Source organism: Mustela lutreola, chromosome 4 (genome assembly GCF_030435805.1).
Source record: "Mustela lutreola isolate mMusLut2 chromosome 4, mMusLut2.pri, whole genome shotgun sequence".
NCBI lineage: Eukaryota > Metazoa > Chordata > Mammalia > Carnivora > Mustelidae > Mustela > Mustela lutreola.
This window is the reverse complement of record NC_081293.1, coordinates 150697859-150722360: the sequence shown is the minus strand read 5'-3', so window position 1 is coordinate 150722360 and position 24502 is coordinate 150697859. Positions and strand designations below refer to the sequence as shown.

The window sequence follows — 24502 nt, the reverse complement described above, 5'->3', positions numbered from 1 at the left end:
CTGGTGGTGGATATTATGGAGGGCATGTATTGCATGGAGCAATGGGTGTGGCGCATAAACAATGAATGCTGGAACACTGAAAAGATATAAAATAAAATAAAATGGGAAAAAAAGAAAGATTAAAAAAAAGAATACTGAAAACACAAGGCAAAATCAAGTACTTATAGACAATAACCAACTGAAAATATTAGGTATAAAAGAAATAATCTTTGAAATAAAGAATACAATGCATTCACTAAATGGCAAAAAGGATACAGCTAGAGAACTAATTAGTGAGCTAGATGATTAAGTCAAGGATTCCTCAGATCCCCCCCAAAAAGACTCAGAAAAGGATAAAGATAGAAAACATACAGGAACAATTAAAATATGTAGAGGATAGAAGAAATTTAAATGTACATCTAACAGAAGTCCCAGGATAAAAGACAAAGTAAATTGAGGAGAGAAGGGGTAGGAGAGAAGAAGGGATAATATCTTAAGAAATAATTATCAAATATTCCATAGAGTTAAAGAAAAATAGAAAATCTCAGACTGAATGTACTCAGATTAAATAGAAACTTCAGTGCAGATTAGGAACAAAGTCAAGAGAAAACATTAAAGTTTTCAGTGGAGGAAAAACATCACAGAAGAACAAAAATCAGACTGGTAACAACTATGAGAAGAAGACAATGAATTATTATCGTCAAATTTTGAAAGAACAATGGACTTTGAATCAAATATTTTATAGCCAATGAAACAACTGTTTAAAGTACGTAAATGCAATCAACTGTTTAAATGTTTAAATAAGATATACTGAGACAGGGGTGCCTAGGTGGTCAGTTAGTTAAGCATCTACCTTCGGCTCATATCATGATCCCAGAGTCCTTGCTGAGCAGGAAGTCTGCTTCTCTTCCCTGCCCGCCACCACCCCATGCTGGATCGCTCACACTCTCTCTCAAATAAACAAATGGTATTAAAATTTTCTAAAAAAAAAAGATATTCTGAGACACTTAATACTTTACAAAATCAACCACACAAAGAGCTCTTTGAAAGTACTCTTAGAGGGGGCACCTGGGTGGCTCAGTCAAATAAGCATCCAACTCTTAGTTCCGTCTCAGGCCATAATCTCATGAGTCATGACACTGAGCCCTGTATCGGGCTCCAAGCTCAATGGGACTCTGCTTGAAAACCTCTCCCTCTGCCCCTTCCTCCACCCTCTCTCTCTCTCTAAAATAAATAAATAAATAAATAAATAAATAAATAAATATTTAAGGGAATAAGGTACTTTGAGAAAATACTCCAATACACAGAGAAAACCAAAAGATATCCAACAATTTATCAAATAAGAATGAGAGAATAACTCTAAAGTTTGTTATCTGAATTATCATTTACAATACCTGTAACATTCTGTAACTAAAATCCTAAACAAGTGGTTAGCTGATTTTTAGGAGAGAAATACACAGCAAGAAGACACACCAAAGGCAGATGAGAATGTTCTAAGATATTAGTGGTATAAGGTAGGAAAGGGGGGAAAAAATAGAAACCATGACCAACAGAAACACAAAACAATTACAGAAATATGTTCTAATAAAACAGTAATTATAAACATATAAATCAAGTTACCCATCAAAATACAAATTTATACATTAGCTTCTTTTAAAAAATGATCCATTAGTATGTTGTCTAAGAAAGACATTCAATTTAAAATAAAGGGAGGGTGGGGTGCCTGGTGGCTTAGTAGGTTAAGCATCTGCCTTTGGCTCAGGTCATGATCCCAGGGTCCTGGGATCAAGCCCTGCATTGGGCTCCTTGTTCAGTGGGGAGCCTGTTTCTTCCTCTCCTTCTGCTGCTCCCCCTCACCCTGCTGTGCACGCGCTTTCTCTCTCTCTCTCTGTCAGTTAAATAAATTAAAATCTTCTAAAAAAATTTTAAAATAAAAAATAAGATAAAGGGAGGGAAAGAAGATAAAGCAAAAAATAGAGGCAGAAAAGGAATTTTTAAAGGAAACAATATTTTAATACCATGAAGGAAAAGTAAGGTCACATAATGGTGAAAAAGAAAACAGTTTAAAATACATAACAGGGGTGGCTGGGTGGCTCAGTCGTTAAGTGTCTGCCTTCGGCTCAGGTCATGATCCCAGAGTCCTAGGATCGAGCCTTGCATCAGGCTCCCTGCTCAGCAGGAAGCCTGCTTCTCCCACTCCCCATGCTTCAGTTCCCTCTCTCACTGTGCTCTCTCTGCCAAATAAATAAAATCTTTAAAATAAATAAAGTAGGGGCGCCTGGGTGGCTCAGTGGGTTAAGCCGCTGCCTTTGGCTCAGGTCATGATCTCGGGATCCTGGAATCGAGTCCCGCATCAGGCTCTCTGCTCAGCAGGGAGCCTGCTTCCCTCTCTCTCTCTCTCTGCCTGCCTCTCCGTCTGCTTGTGATCTCTCTCTGTCAAATAAATAAATAAAATCTTTAAAATATAAATAAATAAATAAATAAAGTAAAATAAAATACATAACAATCATAAATACTTTAACACCCAACAATACAACACTAACTTTTTTTTTAAAGATTTGATTTATTCATTTGACAGAGAAAGACACAGTCAGAGGGGGAATACAAGCAGGGGGAATGAGAGAGGAAGAAGCAGGCTTCCTGGTGAGCAGGGAGACTGACACTGGCTTGATCCCAGGACCCTGGGATTATGACGTGAACTGAAGGCAGAAGCTTAACAATGAACCACCCAGGTGCCCCAGCACTGACTTTTTTTTTAACAATTAAAGAACTAGAATATATAACAATCTCTCAAAACTGATAAACTGATCAGATAAAAAACTAAGAAAAGATACAGAAGATTAAGGATTAAAATAATAGCTATACATTAGGACCTGCATACCAAGTATACCTGGAATATACTTTCTTTTTTACCTTATAAGGAACAGTCATAAACAATCAACCATGTATTTTAGGCTACAAAAGAAGTCTCAGTAACTGTTGAGGAAATCAGAAATCATGAACTTTAACTTCTCTGACCTCCATAATTGAAGTATAGGTTTTATTTCTTAAGTATTTGAAGAATATAGGTAAATATCAAACTACTTCATCAAAACAGAAGTTTAAAAAATATTCTGGTGACCAAGAGGAATAATATAAAGGGAAACAAACCAGATATAGCAAAAACTCTCATAAGATTAAACTTTAAGAAGAGTTTTTACAATCATCTCGGTTGCAAACCTATGTTTACTAGCAGTTCATGAGAAGAAAAAGACCTTCACAGGGTAAAGTAAAAACTGCACTATAAACAGGTACATTCTTACTACACCACTGCCCTTTTGCATGCAAAGGTCACTTCACAATTCTGGAAGAACTTATACTATACGTGGTATTATCTAAACTACATCTTCCTCCAGGCAGACAGAAAGAGACAGTATCAAGATGTCCCTGAATATCCTTTTCCCCAACTCTCTAGCAAACTCATTCCCTGCGATCCAAAATAAAACAAGGATGCCAACTAGCACAGCCAAGATTTAACTTGTTACTAAAGATGCTGACCAATGCAGTAAAAGTCTGAAGATATATAAAAAGTAGATGGAGAAGATGGCTGTTGTTTTCAAATGATATGACCACAAAGAAAGTTCAAAGAATATTAATAGAGAAATGAGAACTAAAAGAGTTCAGGAGAGTTGCCAGAGACATCAATGTATAAAAGTCAACAGTAAAAGGGCGCCTGGGTGGCTCAGTAGGTTGGGCCTCTGCCTTCAGCTCAGGTCATGATCCCAGGGTGCTGGGATAGAGCCCCACATCGGGCTCTTGCTCAGCGGGAAGCCTACCTCCCCGCCCCCTCTCTCTGCCTGCCTCTCTGCCTACTTGTGATCTCTGTCAAATAAATAAATAAAATATTTTTTTAAAAAACAGTAAAAATAAGTAAGCAAACAAATAAATAAAAATCAACAGTATTCCACTACACCATCAAAAATAAGAAATGGAAAGTAAGGTAATAGCCACAAAAGCAACCAAAAGTATACATATCTTGAAGTTAAATGAAGAAATGCCAGAGGGTTTTTAGAGAAAAATTTTAAAACATCATTAAAGGAGACTAAAAAAAAATCTGAATAAACAAAGAGAAAAATGTTTCATAACACTGTCACATGTGCATTCACTCCAAATTAAAGTCATTGCAGAGATGGCAGGATAAGGCTGAAGATAAGGTTGCATAACAACCTAGAGCTACTGTACTCTAGCCCCTGATACTGGATCAGGACTCCTCTTCTAAACTCTTGACATGTGACCCTACCAGATTTTCTGCTGGAATGCAACAGACAACAGGGACTCACATGCCTGCTACAGCTTCTGTATCCATGAGTTTTCCCAGTGAATGCCACTCTAGCAATCCTGATGTGTCTGACCATTTTACCTTATTTGCAGGATAGATATACATATATAAACATATTAAATAGATTAAAGTAGTATTTTAATCCTATTAAAAAGAAATTTGAATTCATCCAAAAGAAGATAAAATTTTGTAGCCATTAGTACTATCTGAAATCTCAAGGTAAATGCATATTTCACCTCTCAAATGATAAACATATTTTAATGTATATATATATATCTTTTTAAATTCTAACCTGCAATGTTTTCAAGCGTTTATTAAGAGGTAACTCATCTACTTCCAGAATAAAAACTTCTACTGCCATGTTCAGTTTCTGTTGCACTTCATTTCTTTTGGCAATCAAAATACTCCCTTCGTTCTGGAGAAAGAAAACAAAGAATAACAATCATTAATACACCAGCTGGTTTTTTTTTTTTATACACACTGACCTATGTAAAAAAAAAAAAAAAAAAACAAAAAACTAATGTCTTAAAGTGAGTGACCTATGTAAAAAAAAAAAAAAAAAAACTAATGTCTTAAAGTGAGTAAAATTTAACATTACATTCTCCAAACACAGTAGCTTTTAAGACAAGCATCTTTCTCTTCATAATCCTACTCTTATTTTTCCCACTATATGGACAACACTGAAATTTTTGTTTTTCTTAAAAAATTATCCAAGTTCCTATTATTAATTATACACTAACTCCCTCCTGCTCCCATTCCACCTGTCAATTCCTTCAACTACCTACCCTTCGAGATTCACTTAATCTCCACCATGGTAAAACCTCCAATTTGTCTAAGAGGTTAGGTTTGGAAATAGGCATATGAGAGAGATCCAAGAATTCTATGCATTATCTCTATTATAGTACTTATCAAGCTACATTGAAACTATTTATATGTATATCCCACATCCAAGAGAATCATGTCTTAAACAAATCTGTGTCTCTGCTACCTATTGCAGTGTCTGCCACATACACTAAAAAGCTTGAATTTTATATTCTTTTTTGTGTAAGTTCAACCAGGCCATTTTATAACTATACGCAAAAAAGAAAAGAATCTCATTAAAAATACACATGGCAATCAGGTTGAGGTACTGTACAAAATACATAAATGAAATAACACTAGACCTAAATTAAGTTCAATAAGGGAAATAAAATGCCGGATGCCTGGATAGCTCAGGTGGTTAAGTGTCCACCTTTTGATATGAGCTCAGGCCATGGTCTCATCATGAGATCTGGCTCTGCACTAGGCATGGAACCTGCTTAAGATTCTCTCTCCCTTTCCCTCTGCCCCTCCTCACCCCTCTCTTTAAAAAAAAAAAAAAAAAAAAAAGGCAACTCAGCAGTAGTTATAACTCTGGATTTATTCAATAATCCACTCTTCAGTCTATCAAATGAACTTTCAGGAAATGAAGCCCAAAATTAAATCCTGAAACGTAAGGGGCTGCTTTAGCAGTAAGCAGAAACAAATAAGTCCTTTTTTTTTTTTTTTAATTTTTTATTTTTTTATAAACATGTATTTTTATCCCCAGGGGTACAGGTCTGTGAATCGCCAGGTTTACACACTTCACAGCACTCACCAAAGCACATACCCTCCCCAATGTCTGTAACCCCACCCCCCCTTCTCCCAACCCCCCTCCCCCAGCAACCTTCAGTTTGTTTTGTAAGATTAAGAGTCATTTATGGTTTGTCTCCCTCCCAATCCCATCTTGTTTCATTGATTCTTCTCTTACCCACTTAAGCCCCCATGTTCCCACTTAAGCCCCCATGTTTTGTTTTGTTTTTTTAAGATTTTATTTATTTGACACAGAGAGAGACAGTGAAAGAGGGAACACAAACAGGAAGTGGGAGAGAGGGAAGCAGGCTTCTCACTGAGCAGGGAGCCCGATGCACCTTCACAATTCCAGGACCCTAGAATCATGACCTGAACTGAAGGCAGATGCTTAATGACTGAGCCACCCAGGTGTCCCCAAATATCTCCTTTAAAAAAAAAAATCAAAGGAGCATCTGGCTGGCTCAGTCTGGACAGCATATGACTCTTGTTCTTAGAGTCATGAGTTCGAGCTCCACATTGGGTGTAGAGATTACTTATGTAAATAAATAATTTTTTTTCTTAAATATACTAGAGGGGCACCTAGGTGGCTCAGTCAGTTAAATGTATGCCTTTGGCTCAGGTCAGGATCCCAGTGTCCTGGGATCCAGCCCCACATCAGGCTCCTGCTCAGTGGGAAGTCTGCTTCTCCTTCTCCCACACCCCCTGTTTGTGTTCCCTCTCTCACTGCCTCTCTCTCTCTGTCAAATAAATTTTTAAAATTCTTAAAAAAAAAAAAAAAGAAAGAAAAGAAAAGACATCATGAATTACTTTAATATCAACAACATAGTTTAAATGGAAAGAGAATACACCTTGTAGTCAGACATACTTAGGTTCAAATACCGTTTTAACATTTACAACTATTTAATCTTCAGCAATTTCCTTAAACCTTGTAGGCCTCAATTTTCTCATTTATAAAATAAGAACAAAACTGTCCATTTTAAAAGTGTAAAGAAGAAGTTTATAAACTACCTAATCACATTACCTGTGTTTCATATAGATCAAACTCATTGCTTTTGTCACTTTTTTCTTCTGTAATTAGAAGTGATCAGTTAGGGTCTAACATGTAAAATGACACAAATACAGTCCCTTGTACAAATTTAACAATCCTGGAATTTCCAAAGACCTAATTATTCTGTTCTCGCCTACAGTCAGCTATTGCCAACTGGGCAACCTAGGTATGAACTAGGAAGACGACTTTTGGGGTACAATCCCCAGAGGTAGAAACCATAGAAACCACCAATAATTCAGATGGAGCAACTTCAAACACAAGTATGGAACTCATAGGTACTATGGAAAGTTATGATTGTGTTAAGTATCTTCATATGAAAAACAGGAGCTCTGTTCAGCTCAATATAAACTAAAGAAAATTGTGAGAGGAAATATACTTGTACCTATGCTAATAAAGATTTCATAGGAAATAATCTGCTCTTCATACCCTCCCCTACCCACAAATAACCACCTTTCAATAATGGGTGCTTAAATAGCATTTAATAGTAAGGCAGAGTCCAATACTGCACACCACTCAGACCACCACACCACTCAGACCCCAAAACAATATACATTAGCAGGTGTCACAACCACCGTGGCTTACAAGCTTCATCCCCTTCAAAAGCCACCATATTTTATAGGCATAGCTTCCAAAGTTCCTCAAGGATGGTATGCCCAGTTGCAAAAGCCTCCACCAAGCATCTGTAGTTTAAAGTTTCTCAAGTCCAGATATAAATTACCAACTAGGGAGATTTAACTAACCAATGCCGCCTAGTAACATGACTGAAATATTATTTTATTAAATTACCAAGGAAAAAGAGAAGGAATTGAACAATGGTCAAATGTTCATGCAAAAAGGGGAAAAGATTTTCTTTAACACTTTATCCACAATCACCATTTATCTATCTTTTTTTAACAAGGCAAGAAAATTGGGAGTCAAAATATTAATATGAAGATGCTATAAAATTTAAAGATTTCATGCAAAGTATCACTATAATATCCACAATCTTTCCCAAATGATATCCCCATATGATCAACAAATAAAACCTTTAGAGAGAAAAATTCTGGACCCACCACATTTTCACAAGTTTGTATATTCTTCTGAGCAAGATTGTATTCTGCCCAAATTCTCTCTAATTCAGTCAAAGAAGCTGGGATAGTAAAGCCCTCGTCATCTAACACTTGCATAGCATCTGAGAGGTCATTTCCAAAACGAACATTGATGTTGACACGTCTATTTAAAAACAAAAGCAAAAAGGAAAAGATTAAGAAATTTTTAAATTGACATGAGAAAAAGTTGCGCTTAAATAATAATGGTCTAAAGTTACAACATACAATGTTGGCTATGAAGAGGTACTTGCTAAAACCTTATATAAAATCATCAATTAACTGGCATAATTTGTAATTAAAAATATATTTGATTCATGGGGCACCTGGGTGGTTCAGTTGGTCAAGCATCAGACTCTTGATTTCAGCTCACGCCATGATCTTAGGGTCATGGGATGGAGCCCTGTGTTGGGCCCCACACGTGGCAACAAGTCTGCTTGAGATTTTCATTCTCCCTCTCCCTCTGACTCAGCCCCCCTGCTTCTGCACAGAAGCATAATAAATAAATAAATAAATAAATAAATAAATAAATAAATCTTAGAAATATATATATACATTTGAGAAAAAAATCAAATAAAACTTTATTAGAAAACTTTTACATAGATGCCCCTGAGTAGCTCAATTAGTTGGGATCTGCCTTCAGCTCATGAAGGTGATGATCTCAAGACCCTGGGATCCAGACCCACATTGTGCTTTCTGCTCAGCAGGGAGCCTGCTTCTCCGGCTCCCCTGCCTATACCCTCTCTCTGTGTCCAATAAATAAAAATAAAAGCTTAAAAAAATAATAAAATAAAATAAAGGACAACTTTAAAAGTCTGATCATATCAAATAGACCTTCAATGCTGGTATACAGTTAGATTTCTGAACAATTCCTTAAAATTGTTAGACTTAGCTAAACTTGCTAACCAAGACTGCAAGCACCTTAGTCCTTGTACCCTATTAAACAGACTAACATTTGTAGAGTTGAAAAAAGGAAAAAAAGAAAAAAAAAAACAATTGGAGAAGCAAGCCAGCTAGCAAAAACAACAGAGTCCATCCATATTCTTTTCTCTAGTTTCTAACAAGACAGCCACCACTCAAATAGCACATTATTTCCTCAAAAATGTACAAAAATACATTGGATTATTTTGGTCCTAAATCTGCCCCATATCTGTGGCAGTGTAGCCACTTAATTTCTGGTAGTGCCTCAAAAGTTAATTAGGCTCCAAAACTGCTAGAACTTATACAGGAATTCAGTAAAGTGTTAGGATATAAAATCAATGCACAGAAATCAGTTGCATTTCTCTACACCAACAGCAAGACAGAAGAAAGAGAAATTAAGGAGTCAATCCCATTTACAATTGCACCCAAAACCATAAGATACCTAGGAATAAACCTAACCAAAGAGACATAGAATCTATACTCAGAAAACTATAAAGTACTCATGAAAGAAATTGAGGAAGACACAAAGAAATGGAAAAATGTTCCATGCTCCTGGATTGGAAGAATAAATATTGTGAAAATGTCTATGCTACCTAAAGCAATCTACACATTTAATGCAATTCCTATCAAAGTACCATCCATCTTTTTCAAAGAAATGGAACAAATAATTCTAAAATTTATATGGAACCAGAAAAGACCTCGAATAGCCAAAGGGATATTGAAAAAGAAAGCCAACGTTGGTGGCATCACAATTCCGGACTTCAAGCTCTATTACAAAGCTGTCATCATCAAGACAGCATGGTACTGGCACAAAAACAGACACATAGATCAATGGAACAGAATAGAGAGCCCAGAAATAGACCCTCAACTCTATGGTCAACTAATCTTCGACAAAGCAGGAAAGAATGTCCAATGGAAAAAAGACAGCCTCTTCAATAAATGGTGCTGGGAAAATTGGACACCCACATGCAGAAAAATGAAATTGGACCATTTCCTTACACCACACACAAAAATAGACTCAAAATGGATGAAGGACCTCAATGTGCGAAAGGAATCCATCAAAATCCTTGAGGAGAACACAGGCAGCAACCTCTTCGACCTCTGCCGCAGCAACATCTTCCTAGGAACAACACCAAAGGCAAGGGAAGCAAGGGAAAAAATGAACTATTGGGATTTCATCAAGATCAAAAGCTTTTGCACAGCAAAGGAAACAGTTAACAAAATCAAAAGACAACTGACAGAATGGGAGAAGATATTTGCAAACGACATAGCAGATAAAGGACTAATGTCCAGAATCTATAAAGAACTTAGCAAACTCAACACCCAAAGAACAAATAATCCAATCAAGAAATGGGCAGAGGACATGAACAGACATTTCTGCAAAGAAGACATCCAGATGGCCAACAGACACATGAAAAAGTGCTCCACATCACTCGGCATCAGGGAAATACAAATCAAAACCACAATGCGATATCACCTCACACCAGTCAGAATGGCTAAAATCAACAAGTCAGGAAATGACAGATGCTGGCGAGGATGTGGAGAAAGGGGAACCCTCCTACACTGTTGGTGGGAATGCAAGCTGGTGCAGCCACTCTGGAAAACAGCATGGAGGTTCCTCAAAATGTTGAAATTAGAACTGCCCTATGACCCAGCAATTGCACTATTGGGTATTTACCCTAAAGATACAAACGTAGTGATCCAAAGGGGCACGTTCACCCGAATGTTTATAGCAGCAATGTCCACAATAGCCAAACTATGGAAAGAACCTAGATGTCCATCAACAGATGAATGGATCAAGAAGATGTGGTATATATACAAAACGGAATACTATGCAGCCATCAAAAGAAATGAAATCTTGCTATTTGCGACAACATGGATGGAACTAGAGCGTATCATGCTTAGCGAAATAAGTCAAGCAGAGAAAGACAACTATCATATGATCTCCCTGATATGAGGAAGTGGTGATGCAACATGGGGGCTTAAGTGGGTACGAGAAGAATAAATGAAACAAGATGGGATTGGGAGGGAGACAAACCATAAGTGACTCTTAATCTCACAAAACAACTGAGGGTTGCTGGGGGGAGGGGGTTTGGGAGAAGGGGGTGGGATTATGGACATTGGGGAGGGTATGTGCTTTGGTGAGTGCTGTGAAGTGTGTAAACCTGGTGATTCACAGACCTGTACCCCTGGGGATAAAAATATATGTTTATAAAAAATTAAAAGTCAAAAAAAAAAGTTAATTAGGCTCTAGAGGAACAAAATTACTCAAACTATCTAGAGGCTTACAAACCAGATGACAACTGATGGATTTATACTGGAGAATACAAATTTCCACTGGACAAAACAGCAACACACAATATTAATTCAGATGAACATCTTCTTATTGTTTCCAAGTATTTGAGAAAATGAGTAACTGATTTAAGTACTTTTTGTAGCATGAAAAGGAATTTAGGTTGTCTTGAGAACTATTTTTTCCCACATTCCAGAAAAGAGGGAGAAATTATCCCTAACCAGCAATAAGACAATCATCTATTAATATAAAATACCTACATAAATCATATACAGAGTCTGACAAATGCTTAATAAACTCTGCACAAGGATTCCTAACTAATTTCTTCTCTCCTGATTCCATGAAGACCATTTTTCTTCTGACTGTACGAAAACCACTTTTTTCTTTCAAATCTTTAGTTTGGATATAGGCCTAAAAATAACACCAAGCAATAAAAATAGGCATAGTAGGGACGCCTGGGTGGCTCAGTTGGTTGGACAACTGCTTTCGGCTCAGGTCATGATCCCGGAGTCCCAGGATCGAGTCCCGCATCAGGCTCCCAGTTCCACGGGGAGTCTGCTTCTCCCTCTGACCTTCTCCTCGCTCATGCTCTCTCTCACTGTCTCTCTCTCAAATAAATAAATAAAATCTTTAAAAAAAAAAAATAGGCATAGTAGTTTCCCATCAAACTACCACTTAGAACTTGTGTTGGTTTTTAATTTCATTCTCACAGACTTTATAACCATATATAACTCCATGTTTTAACAAAGGAATGCTGACACAAACACTATAAAATTCAGCTCAGGCTAAGTGTTTTTAGTTTCGCTCTTTTAAAGGCATAAAAATATAAAGATCAAGTGTCAAAGGAAAAATGATGAGTATAGAATTTAAACAAAGCACAAACTAATCAGCAATTATTTTAAATTATCTTTCTCAAGGTCCCTGGGTGGCTTAGTCAGGTAAGCATCTGAATCTTGATTTCAGCTCAGGTCATGATCTTAGGAGTGAAACTGAGCCCCAAGTCAGGCTCTGTGCTCAGTATGGAGTCTGCTTGAGATTCTCTTTCTCTCTCCCTTCTTTCCCTCTGCCCCTCCCTCTGCTTGTATATTCTCTCTATAAATAAATCTTTAAAATAAGTGAAAATTAAAAGTATCCTTATCAAAAATATGCTTTTACTTACCTAATTTCTTTCAACATTTCAACCTTAGCTGCCAGATTTTCCATTCTGGTACCTACACGAGTCTTCAGAGTGCTTTCTAAGTGTTTAGTCAAATCCATGGTAGTCGCTTTCTCTTGCTGCAACAAAAAACAAGCACATCCCTAGTGAATCTCGAACAAGAAACTATATTTCTACTGTCACTTAAATACTTTTAAGGCATAAATAAAATTTTAAAGATTAAAAAATAGGGGCGCCTGGGTGGCTCAGTGGGTTAAGTCGCTGCCTTCGGCTCAGGTCATGATCTCAGGATCCTGGGATCGAGTCCCGCATCGGGCTCTCTGCTCGGCAGGGAGCCTGCTTCCCTCTCTCTCTCTCTCTGCCTGCCTCTCCATCTATTTGTGATTTCTCTCTGTCAAATAAATAAATAAAATCTTAAAAAAAAAAAAAAAAAGATTAAAAAATATTTGGGTACCTGGGTGGCTCTTGTTGGTGAAACCTGGAGCTCTTGATCTCGGGGACATGAGTTTGAGCTCCATATTGGGCATAGAGATTACTTTTTAAAAATTGGGGAGCACCTAGGTGGTTCAGTGGGTTAAGCATCCAACTCTTTATTTTGGCTCAGGGAATGATGGGGTCATGAGTCCAAGCCCACATGGGGCTCCATGCTCAGTGTGGAGTCTGTTTGAGATTCTTTCTCTCCTCCCAGCCTCCCCCTACTCATGTTCTCTCAATCTTGCTCTAAAATAAATAAATAAATCCTTTGAAACAAAGTTTTCTTTTTAAATATTAAACCACAGGACAACTTATTTTCCTACTAGTTTGGATCTGAAAAAAATAAATCTATTCCAGGCTTCTACCTTCACACAAATCATAGACTCTTTATCTTTCATTCTAATAAAAAGCCAAATAGAAAGAAATTTCATATACTTTGTCTCAGTAGTTAAATTTTAAAAAGATAAGTAAAAGATCCCTAGAGACATGAGATCATTATCAATGACAACTTTTTTTTACAAAGTCCTGTGTCATTTTACATTGCAAAACAACCAAAAACATCACTTCCCTGACCTAAGCTAGATTAAACTCCCTAATTCTGAATAGTATCTCAAGTACAAATGTACCATGATTATCTAAAATAATGTATAGAGCAGTAATATCATTAAAGACGTAGCAGCTTTATTCTAATTATACTCCAAGCCAGATTATTACATAAACATAGAAATTTTATTCAGCATTTATACAATATGATCCTTAGTCCTCACATTCTCTCCAATTCTCTAGTTAAATAAAAAGAGAGAACCAGCAGATACTGAATGCTTATGCTTATTACTAGTATGATACAATCATGTATGTTCATGTCCTTCGGCTCCCATTTGTTAAGTAGGATGACCATGAAGAATCAGTTATATTTGTTTTTAACTCTGTTTATATCTACTAGAATTTGTATTATAATTATTCAAAAATTACATAAATCTAGAAATAGGAGTGGGAAAATAAAAAGTTTTTTTATCTTTGCAAATGTACTTAATGTTTTACAAAGATATTAAACAAATCTTCAATACAAATTACTAATGAATTATATGTGTAAGAAAACTTTAAAATACTGAGGTAAAGAATCATGTAGATCTAAAAGAATTGTGAAATTAAACTGGTTCTCAAGGCTATTAATAGTCAACTTATATTTTTAAAAAACTGAAAATCAAATGAAAATAGTATGGTTTTTAAGACAAAGAAACAATAAGACAACAGATGGCAAATTCAAACCCAACCACATCAATAATTACAATAAATAAAAACTAGATTAACACTCCAATTAAAAGATAGGAGATTATAAATTGGGATAAAAAGGCTTAGTTTCAACTATATGTTGCTCATAAGACATACTTACTAGATATAAAAAGACATAAAAATTAAAGGATGGAAAAGATATACCACGCAAATATGGCTATATTAATATCAGGCAATGTGGACTTCAGTGCAGGGAGCATTCCCAGCAATAAACAGGGATATAGCATAAAGATGATTCAGGAAGACACTATTCTAACTGTGTATCCAACTAATAACAAAGTCTCAACTCCACCAAGTAAAACTTAACAGAAAAAAGGAAGAAACAGAGAAAACCACAATAATATATGGAGATTTCAACACTCCTCTCTGGGAACTGATAGAACAAGTAGACAGAAAAATCTGTCCAAATACAAAAGACTTCAACAATAATCTCAGCTCCTTTGATTTTATGCACAAAACACTCTACCACACAACTGTAAAATATACACAGTTTTTTTTTTTTAAAGATTTTATTTATTTATTTGACAGAGAGAGATCACAAGTAGGCAGAGAGGCAGGCAGAGAGAGAAGGAAGCAGGCTCTCTGCTCAGAGCCCGATGCAGGGCTCAATCCCAGGACTCTGGGATCATGACCTGAGCCGAAGGCAGAGGCTTTAACCCACTAAGCCACTCAGGCGCCCCTACATTATTTTTTAAAGTACATGGGAACACTTCCAGAGACAAATCATATGCTGGGTAATAAAACAAATCACAGTAAATTTAAAAGAAGTGAAACCAAAGAAAGTTTGCTCCCTAATAAAAAGAGATTAACTAAAACTCAGTAACAAAAATATACTGGGGGGGAAAAAAATCTCCAAATATCTGAAAATTAGACAATGTATTTCTAAATAACTCATGATTCAAACAAAAATCACAGAATTTTAAAAACATGTTTAATTAAGAAAAACAAAGTATCAAAATCTGTGGCCTACAGATAAAGCAGTACTTAAAAAGAAGTATCTTTAGGAGTGGTTGGGTGGCTTAGTGGCTTAAGCTTCTACCTTTGGCTCAGGTCAGGATCTCAAGGTCCTGGGATCCAGCCCCATTTTGGGCTCTCTGCTCAGTGGGTAGGTAGCCTGTTTCCTGCCCCCTCTGCCTGCCTCTCTGCCTACTTGTGATCTCTCTCTCAGTCAAATAAATAAATAAGATCTTTTAAAAAAATTATCTTTAAATGTTCTAAAAGAACAAAAGATCAAAAATGATATGAATTTCCATCTGAAGAAGATAGAAGGGCAAATTAAAGAGGAAAGAAGGTAATCGTAAACTAAAAAAAAAAAAAAAATCAATTAATAAAATAAAAAAGAAATAAATTTTTAAAACCAACAGATACAGAAATCAGCACTTTGAAAGCATTAAAAACTTCAGGTTTCTGGTCCAGCATGCAAAAAGCCCGAAAGTCACTACACCATCCTAACAACAAATAAAAAGCTGAACAAACTGAAAAAATCAGCAAGCCTTCTTAGATCTTTAAGAAAGAAGAGGTCATATCACCACCGCTATTCAACATAGTACTAGAAGTCCTAGCCTCAGCAATCAGACAACAAAAAGAAATTAAAGGCATCCAAACAGGCAAAGAAGAAGTTAAACTCTCACTCTCTGCAGATGATATGATACTATATGAGGAAAACCCCAAAGACTCCACTCCAAATCTGCTAGAACTTGTACAGGAATTCAGTAAAGTGTCAGGATATAAAATCAATGCACAGAAATCAGTTGCATTTCTTTACACCAACAAGACAGAAGAAAGAGGAATTAAGGAGTCCATCTCATTTACAATTGCACCCCAAACCATAAGATACCTAGGAATAAACCTAACCAAAGAGGCAAAGAATCTGTACTCAAAAAACTATAAAGTACTCATGAAAGAAACTGAGGAAGACAAAAAAATGGAAAAATATTCCATGTTCATGGATTGGAATAACAAATATTGTGAAAATGTCTATGCTACCTAAAGCAATCTACACATTTAATGTAATCCCTATCAAAATACCATCCATTTTTTCCAAGGAAATGGAACAATTAGTCCTAAAATTTATATGGAACCAGAAAAGACCTCAAATAGCCAAAGGAATATTGAAAAAGAAAGCCAAAGTTGGTGGCATCACAGTTCCAGACTTCAAACTCTATTACACAGCTGATATCATCAAGACACATGGTATGGTATTTGGTTGGTATGGTACTGGCACAAAAACAGACACGTAGATCAATGGAACAGAAGAGAGAGCCCAGAAATAGACCCTCAATTCTATGGTCAACTAAGCTTCGACAAAGCAGGAAAGAATGTCCAATGGAAAAAAGACAGCCTCTTCAACAAATGGTGTTGGGAAAATTAGACAGCCACATGCAGAAAAATGAAATTGGACCATTTCCTTACACCACACACAAAAATAGACTCAAAATGGATGAAGGACCTCAATGTGAGAAAGTAATCCATCAAAATCCTTGAGGAGAACACAGGCAGCAACCTCTTCGACCTCTGCCGCAGCAACTTCTTCCTAGGAACATCATCAAAGGCAATAGAAGCAAGGGCAAAAATGAACTATTGGGACTTCATCAAGATCAAAAGATTTTGCACAGCAAAGGAAACAGTTAACAAAATCAAAAGACAACTGACAGAATGGGAGAAGATATTTGCAAACGACATAGCAGATAAAGGGCTAGTATCCAAAATCTATAAAGAGTTTAGAAAATTCAACACCCAAAGAACAAATAATCCAATCAAGAAATGGTCAGAAGACATAAACAGACATTTCTGCAAAGAAGACATCCAGATGGCCAACAGACACATGAAAAATTGCTCCACATCACTCGGCATCAGGGAAATACAAATCAAAACCACAATGAGATATCACCTCACACCAGTCAGAATGGCTAAAATTAACAAGTCAGGAAATGAAAGATGCTGGCGAGGATGCAGAGAAAGGGGAACCCTCCTACACTGTTGGTGGGAATGCAAGCTGGTGCAGCCATTCTGGAAAACAACCTGGAGGTTCTTCAAAAAGTTGAAAATAGAGCTACCTTACAACCCAGCAACTGCACTATTGGGTATTTACCCTAAAGATACAAACGTAGTGATCCGAAGGGGCACGTGCACCCAAATGTTTGTAGCAGCAATGTCCACAATAACCAAACTATGGAAAGAACCTAGATGTCCAAATACAGATGAATGGATAAAGAAAATGTGGTATATATCTACAATGAAGGACTATGCAGCCATCAAAAGAAATGAAATCTTGGGTGCCTGGGTGGCTCAGTGGGTTAAGCCGCTGCCTTTGGCTCAGGTCATGATCTCGGGGTCCTGGGATCGAGTCCAGCATCGAGCTCTCTGCTCAGCAGGGAGCCTGCTTCCCTCTCTCTCTCTCTCTGCCTGCCTCTCCGTCTGCTTGTGATCTCTCTCTGTCAAATAAATAAATAAAATCTTAAAAAAAAAAAAAAAAGAGGGGCGCCTGGGTGGCTCAGTGGGTTAAGCCGCTGCCTTCGGCTCAGGTCATGATCTCAGGGTCCTGGGATTGAGTCCCACATCAGGCTCTCTGCTCAGCAGGGAGCCTGCTTCCTCCTCTCTCTCTCTCTCTGCCTGCCTCTCTGCCTACTTGTGATCCCTCTCTGTCAAATAAATAAATAAAATCTTTAAAAAAAAAAAATTAAAAAAAAAAAAGAAAAAGAAAAAGAAATGAAATCTTGCCATTTGCAACGATGTGGATGGAACTAGAGGGTATTATGCTTAGCGAAATAAGTCAATTGGAGAAAGACAACTATCATACGATCTCCCTGATATGAGGAAGTGGAGATGCAATGTTGGGGGTCTGGAGGGTAGGAAAGAATAAATGAAACAAGATGGGATTGGGAGGGAGACAAAAGATAAGAGATTCTTAATGTCACAAAACAAACTGAGGAGGACTGGGGGGAGTGGGGAGGGAGAGGGTGGTGGGGTTATGGATACTGGGGAGAGTATGTGCTACGGTGAATGTTGTTAAGTGTGTAAACCTGGTGATTCACAGATCTGTACCCCTGGGGCTAATAATACATTATATATTTATAAATAAATAAATAAATAAATAATAAAGAAAGATAAGGTCACAGGACAAACTACTACCCCCAAAACTGGAGAGACTGGGAACCAAAAGCCATTCACAACTTACAAGGAACAGCAACCTCTGAGGGAACCAGTCTCAAATAGGTAAACCTCAACTTCAAATGACAACACTGAAGACTTACTGTGAACAACTCAGTTAAAAACTCCAGGCAGACCCGGTCACCAGGATGCCTTCAGTTTTATGAGTTTTACCCCCAAGATCTCTACCATGTTCTCACAGAGAAATAAAAGAGAAAAATCCCCTCCAGCTTCCAAAAGGGAAAGGGGGAAAGGAAACATTTTACACCAGAGTATTCTATTCTTAACAAGATCTAACCTCAGGGAAACTATATATTTTTTAAGATTTTATTTATTTATTTGACAGAAAGAGAGAGAGAGAAAGAGAGGGTGTGCACATAAGCAAAGGCAGAAAGGGAGAATATATACTAAAAGACAAAGAAAAAACACACTTGGAAGAGACAAATCAAGAATCAGACTCAGACAGGGCATGGATAGATGCTCAAACTGTCAGACCAGAAATCTTAAACATGACATGATTAATATGCTAAGGGCTCTAGTATGTAAGTAAGTAGACAGCATGCAAGAACAGAAAGACAATGAGAGATCAAAAACACTAGAGCAGAGATGAACACGTTTGATGCACTTATCAGTAGATGGGATATGGCTGAGGAAAGAATCTCTAATCCAAGTTACATGAATGTATATACCCACTAAAAGACCCATACAAAAATATTCACAATGGCTTTACTCTTAACAACTAAAAACCAGAAACAAACACCCTAAATACAAACTGTGGTATATTGCTACAATGGACTACTACTCAGTAATAAAAATGAACAAACATAATATACACAACATAAATAAATGTCACAACAATTATGTTCAGTGAATGAAGCCAGACACAAAAGAACACGTATCAGAGGATTCCTTTTATGAAATACAGGACCAGGAAAACTAAACTATGGTGATATAAATCAGAATAGTTGTTGCCTTGAGTGGGAGGAAAAGTGGTTAGACTGTCGGGAGGCAACAAGGAACTTTCTGAAGTGGAAATGAGCATTTTATATCTTGAGTAGGTAAAGTAGATGGCCTGTGATCCATTTATACTCTTCACGGAAGAGGACAGGGGAATACCCCCAGAGACAAAAATAAAAGGCAGGTGACTAATCTCCTTATGAACTAGACCTCAAAGAAACAGATTGTATTCTAAGAAGAGACCTTCTCTGAAATGCCCATCCTTAGGAGGATGTCCCCAGATAAAAGGTTAGTTATGGGGCGCCTGGGTAGCTCAGTCAGTTAAATAACCAGACTCTTGATTTTGGCTCAGGACATGATCTCAGAGTTGTGAGACTGGGCTCGGTGCTCAGCAGGGAGTCTTCTTGGATTCTCCCCTCTCCCTCCGCTTCTCACCTCTCCCCCAGCCTAGAGCATGGTCTCCCTCTCTCTCTAAAATAAATAAATAAATCTTTAAAAATACAAACAAGAGGTTATAATGGACAGTATCCAGATTTATAGATTTATGAGGCAGAGCTCCCTGGAGAATGCCACCTATGGATTTAAAGGCTGAAAATCGAGTTCAATTATCAATGATCAATGATTTAATCAATCTGACCTAATAAAAGCTTCATTTAAAACAAAATATAACACAAAAAAACAAAGCCCTCCAAATAAGTAGGTTTGGGGGAGCTTCCAGATTGGTGAACAAATCCATGTATTGGTAGAGTGGTAGGCTAAGATACCCCCAGTTCCCCTACTCCACCTTTCACTCCCATCATAACTTCCTCTATGCATCTCTTCCTTTTATTTCGTTGTTCCTGCATTATATCCTTTATAATAAAATTGTAATCATAAGTATAGCACTTTCCTGAGTTCTTGAGTTGTTTTAGTGGATTACTGAACAAGGTAGTAGGGATCATAGGAGCTCTCAAATTTACAGGCAGAAGTGTAGGTAGCCTGGGAACCTGATGGTGGCTGGAATCTGAACTGGAAGAAGTCTTATGGGACTGAGTCCTTAATTTGTGGGGTCTGTGCCAACTCCTGGTATTTAGTATCACAAATAAATTGTGGGACATCCAGCTGGTGATGGTGCACTGGAGAACAGTGTTAGGGTGGCACATTTAGGGTAAGAAAAAGCTCACACATTTGAAAAAGAGACAATATTCTTGGGGGAGGGGGGGGGGTAAATGCCCTGAATCCAAGCAACCTTGAGAGCTAACTACCATAAAAGGAAATATATGCAGATAAAGGAGCCTCTTAAGCAACACAAGGATGCAGATTAAGAAATTTAAGAGATTTATCATCCAAAATGCAATGCACAAGCCTAAACTAGGATCCCAACTGGAAGAAGCTAAGGGGCAATCATAGAACAATCCAGGAAATCTGAACGCTGGATATTAAAAGATATTAAGGAATTACTGTTAATTTTTAAATATGAATAATATTACAGTTGTCTTTTTCAAAGTTATATTCTAGTAGAGGCAGACACTAACTAAAACATATACAGTAGAGTATTATCAATGGGATTTGTTTTAAAATAACTCTGGGCCACCAGGGTGGCTTAACTGGTTAAGAGTGTGCCTTCAGCTCAGATCATGATCCTAGGGTCCTGGAATTAATTAAGCCCTGCATCAGGCTCTCTACTCAGTGGGGAGTCTGCTTCTCCCACCCCTCTGCCCCTGCTCATGTGCACACGCGCGCACACGTGCGCTCTCTCTCTCTCTCACTCTCTCTCTCTCAAACAAATAAATAAATAAATATCTTAAAATAACTCAGGAGGTATAGTTTTTTTGTTTTGTTTTTTTTTCTAAAGACTGCCCTTGTGTCTAGTAATTGTAAAAACCAGGTGATGAATACACTAGGTTAATTATTCAACTCTCTCTCCTTCTGCAATGTATGAAATTTCCCACAGTTAAAAGCTTTTAAAAGAGGGGCACCTGGGTGGCTCAGTGGGTTAAACCTCTGCCTTCGGCTCAGGTCATGATCTCAGGGTCCTGGAATCAAGCCCCGCATTGGGCTCTCTGCTCAGTGGGGAGCCTGCTTCCCCCTCTCTCTCTCTGCCTGCCTCTCTGCCTACTTGTGATCTCTCTCTGTCAAATAAACAAATAAAACCTTTAAAAAAAAAAAAAGCTTTTAAAAGAACATAAAAGGAAATGTAAATGAGAGATTATTAATCTTTCAAACATTCAAAGAAATCCAAAGATGATTAGTTTGGAGTATAAGAAAAAATTTCATCTGTAAACAAATATAAAGGAGAAAAGAGGGAGGATGGGAGAGAAAGGGAAGAAAACAAAAAGTGCCAGCAAATTAAACAAAGAAGAGCAGATGAGTATACAGATCACCCAGATGGTCATTCTTTACCTTATACCAGTGAACATACCATACCTGCAGCTCCTGGGCAGTCTGTTCTACTTTGGATTGTAGAGCTTTATAACTTTCAAGAAGAACCTCCTTCTCATTTTTAAGCCTTTCATTTTCTTCAATCAGTTTCTGGTCCTGCTTAATTTTTGCCAGGCTGACATTAGATCCTAAATTAAAGTCTCCAATAGTCAAATTTTCCCTATTAAAAACAAATTCACTTATTTTAAAAACCAAACTCTGTTAAAAGTGACAGAGATCATAAATCTAAATGAAATCATCTTGAGAATATATCTTAAGTTAATTTTGAAAACTAATTTAAAATCTTTATCTAGTTCAACATTTAAAAATATTTTAATGCAAACTAGTTTTCATAAAATTATACTTCAAAAACAATGCTGCCAACACTCAAATATATTCCAACTTATAGCAGTATCAACTCCACCAAATACAGTAAAAAGGATTCATTATCAGTTTCTTCCAATTTCTCCTCCCCATGAACTCCACTCTATTTGACAAGTTTTGTTTCTACAATCCCAAAAACAGCTACATAACCCAAGACATGGCATCATGGCTTGGATCATGACACAGAAGTTTATAAATGGTTTGGTACTTAGAAACATTATACATGGCTTTCTGCTTCAAACTTAGAATTCAAGATTTTCTAAAAAGTGAATTCCCTTTATAATAATCAAGTTATCACAGGAAGTTATCACAGGAAGAACAAAGAGTTTCTCTTTTGTTAAAAAGGAAAGTTAATTCCCTGTAACTCATTAAAATATTCTTAAAGCAATAGGAAAACTTCAAAGTTTATCTGAAATTCTGGCTGTGCCTGGATAATTCAGATTTAGGAGTATTTTATATTTTTGGTAAACATATTCAGAAGAATTAATATGAAGAGCTGGCATGTGAACTTTAAATAACAGGAATAATTTTTCTTTCAAAATGGCTCCTATGAAAAATTCCTACAAAAGCTGAGAGGAATACACATTTAAGAAAAATAGAAATGACCCTGGGGATAAAAATATATGTTTATAAAAAATAAAAAATTTAAAAAATAAAATAAAATAAAATTACAAAAAAAAAAAAAATAGAAATGAGTATCATCCCTCAAAATCCTGACATAGATGAGGATTCCAAAAACATAAAGCTTGACTTCTACTATGACAAGAGCTTTACCAAGAATTAGAAACTAGTTGACTGAAAACCCCACGACAGTCTTACTTTGGAAATGTCACATGATTTCCTGCATCATTTTCATTCTTCGAGTCAAGAGTCATCCTCCCACTTAAGCGCCCCTTTGGCCGGGTGAAGGCTGACTGGTTTGATCTATGGCCCCATGAGGGAATAGGGCTTTTGAGGTTCCTGAGGACAAGCTGACCATGATCTGGTTTTTTTTCCTCACAGGTGTTACTGCTGGAAGTGAGTTTGCTTTTCTCTGCAAATCCTTTCTTAGCCACCTCCTCCCCTATATCCACACTGCCATACTCAGCCTGAGCAATAACTGTTCCATCTTGATAGGTTGCTTTAATTCTCATTTTTATCTCCTTTTCAAAAATCAAGCTCCCCAAAAAGGTTCTGCCCTAAGAAAGATGGGGGAGGAAAAAAGATGTAAACCAACGACACCAACATGTCCTTCTTCACTTATTTTTTTTCTACCCAGTTTTTCAAACAATCATACTTCTTCATTCGAAAACTCTTACCTTGTTATTGGCTATAAGCAAATATACTCCTCCATGTGTATGAATATATTCTAATAACACATTTAGAGGAGAAATCTTCTTTTCCAGAAGTAGAGTTAATACCTGTATAGGCAGCCATATCCATAAATTTTAAAATGTGTACCAATTAAATACCCTAGAATAACTGTTTTAAACCAAGCAGAAAGTGTTGACCATTTTTGGTCCCAATGAAATGAAATTGTGTCTTAAGGAGTACAGCACATAGAAATTAATTCTGGTATCTAAAAAAAGCACTCAAATTCAACAAAACTTTACAAATAGCTTTATAGGAGCACTGGGATGGCTCAGTTGGTTAAGCATCTGCCTTCAGATCAGATCATGATCCCAGGTTCCTGGGATTAAGCCCCATGTTGGGCTCCCTGCTCAGTGGGGAGCCTGCTTCTCAGTCTCCTGCTTGTGCTTGTTCTGTGTGTGTGTATGTGTGTGTGTGTATCAAATACATAAATAAAATCTTTTAAAAATAAATAAATAAAAATAGTTTTACAGGCAGAATTAGGTACTCTGGTTAGGGGCACCTGGCTGGCTCTTGAGCTCAAGAGTTTTGGGTTTGAGCCCATGCTAGGGGCTTAAAAACAAAATCCTAAAAAAAAAAAAAAAAAAAGAGGTACTCTGGTTTTATAGTAAGAAAGGATCAGAAGAGGAAAAAAACAAGCAGGAAACAATACCAATGATAATCCAGGTACTAAGAGCATAAAGACCAAATTAGGGGTGCCTGGGTGGCTCAATCAGTTAAATGTCCACCTTTGGCTCAGATCATGATCCCAGCATCCTGGGATCCAGCCCCATGAGCCCCACAGCAGTCTCCCTACTTAGCCTACTTCTCCCTCTCCCTCTACCCCTTCCTACCCATGCTTAAGTTCTCTCTCTCTGTCTCTCAAATAAATATTTTTTTTAAAGAGACCAAACTAAAAATTAGCAAATACACAAGCTGACCACATTTAAATAAAAAAGAGGAGGAAGAAAGGGAAGAGGGAAAAAAGAGGATAAAGAAAAAAATTTCAAAGTCCAAAGAAGAGGAGGAGGAAGAACAGACAGAAAAAAAAAAATTCAAGGTCCAAGAAACTAAATAACATTGGTAAGGAGTAATTATATTCTCTTTTTTTAACTACACAGTATTA

At 37.0% G+C, this 24502-nt stretch overlaps 1 protein-coding gene across 1 annotated transcript in view; it reads right to left on the bottom strand.

The window, feature by feature from the left end:
• The window catches only part of STK31 (serine/threonine kinase 31), an 89640-nt gene that overhangs the window by 44165 nt on the left and 20973 nt on the right, over positions 1-24502 (bottom strand). Inside the window, exons 7-11 of the mRNA XM_059171368.1 lie at positions 22867-23225; positions 21670-21844; positions 12394-12509; positions 7988-8147; positions 4590-4712 (exon numbers count right to left, since the gene is read on the bottom strand). Of these exons, the coding sequence (XP_059027351.1) occupies positions 4590-4712; positions 7988-8147; positions 12394-12509; positions 21670-21844; positions 22867-23225 (933 nt within the window). The remainder of the gene's footprint in view (positions 1-4589; positions 4713-7987; positions 8148-12393; positions 12510-21669; positions 21845-22866; positions 23226-24502) is intronic.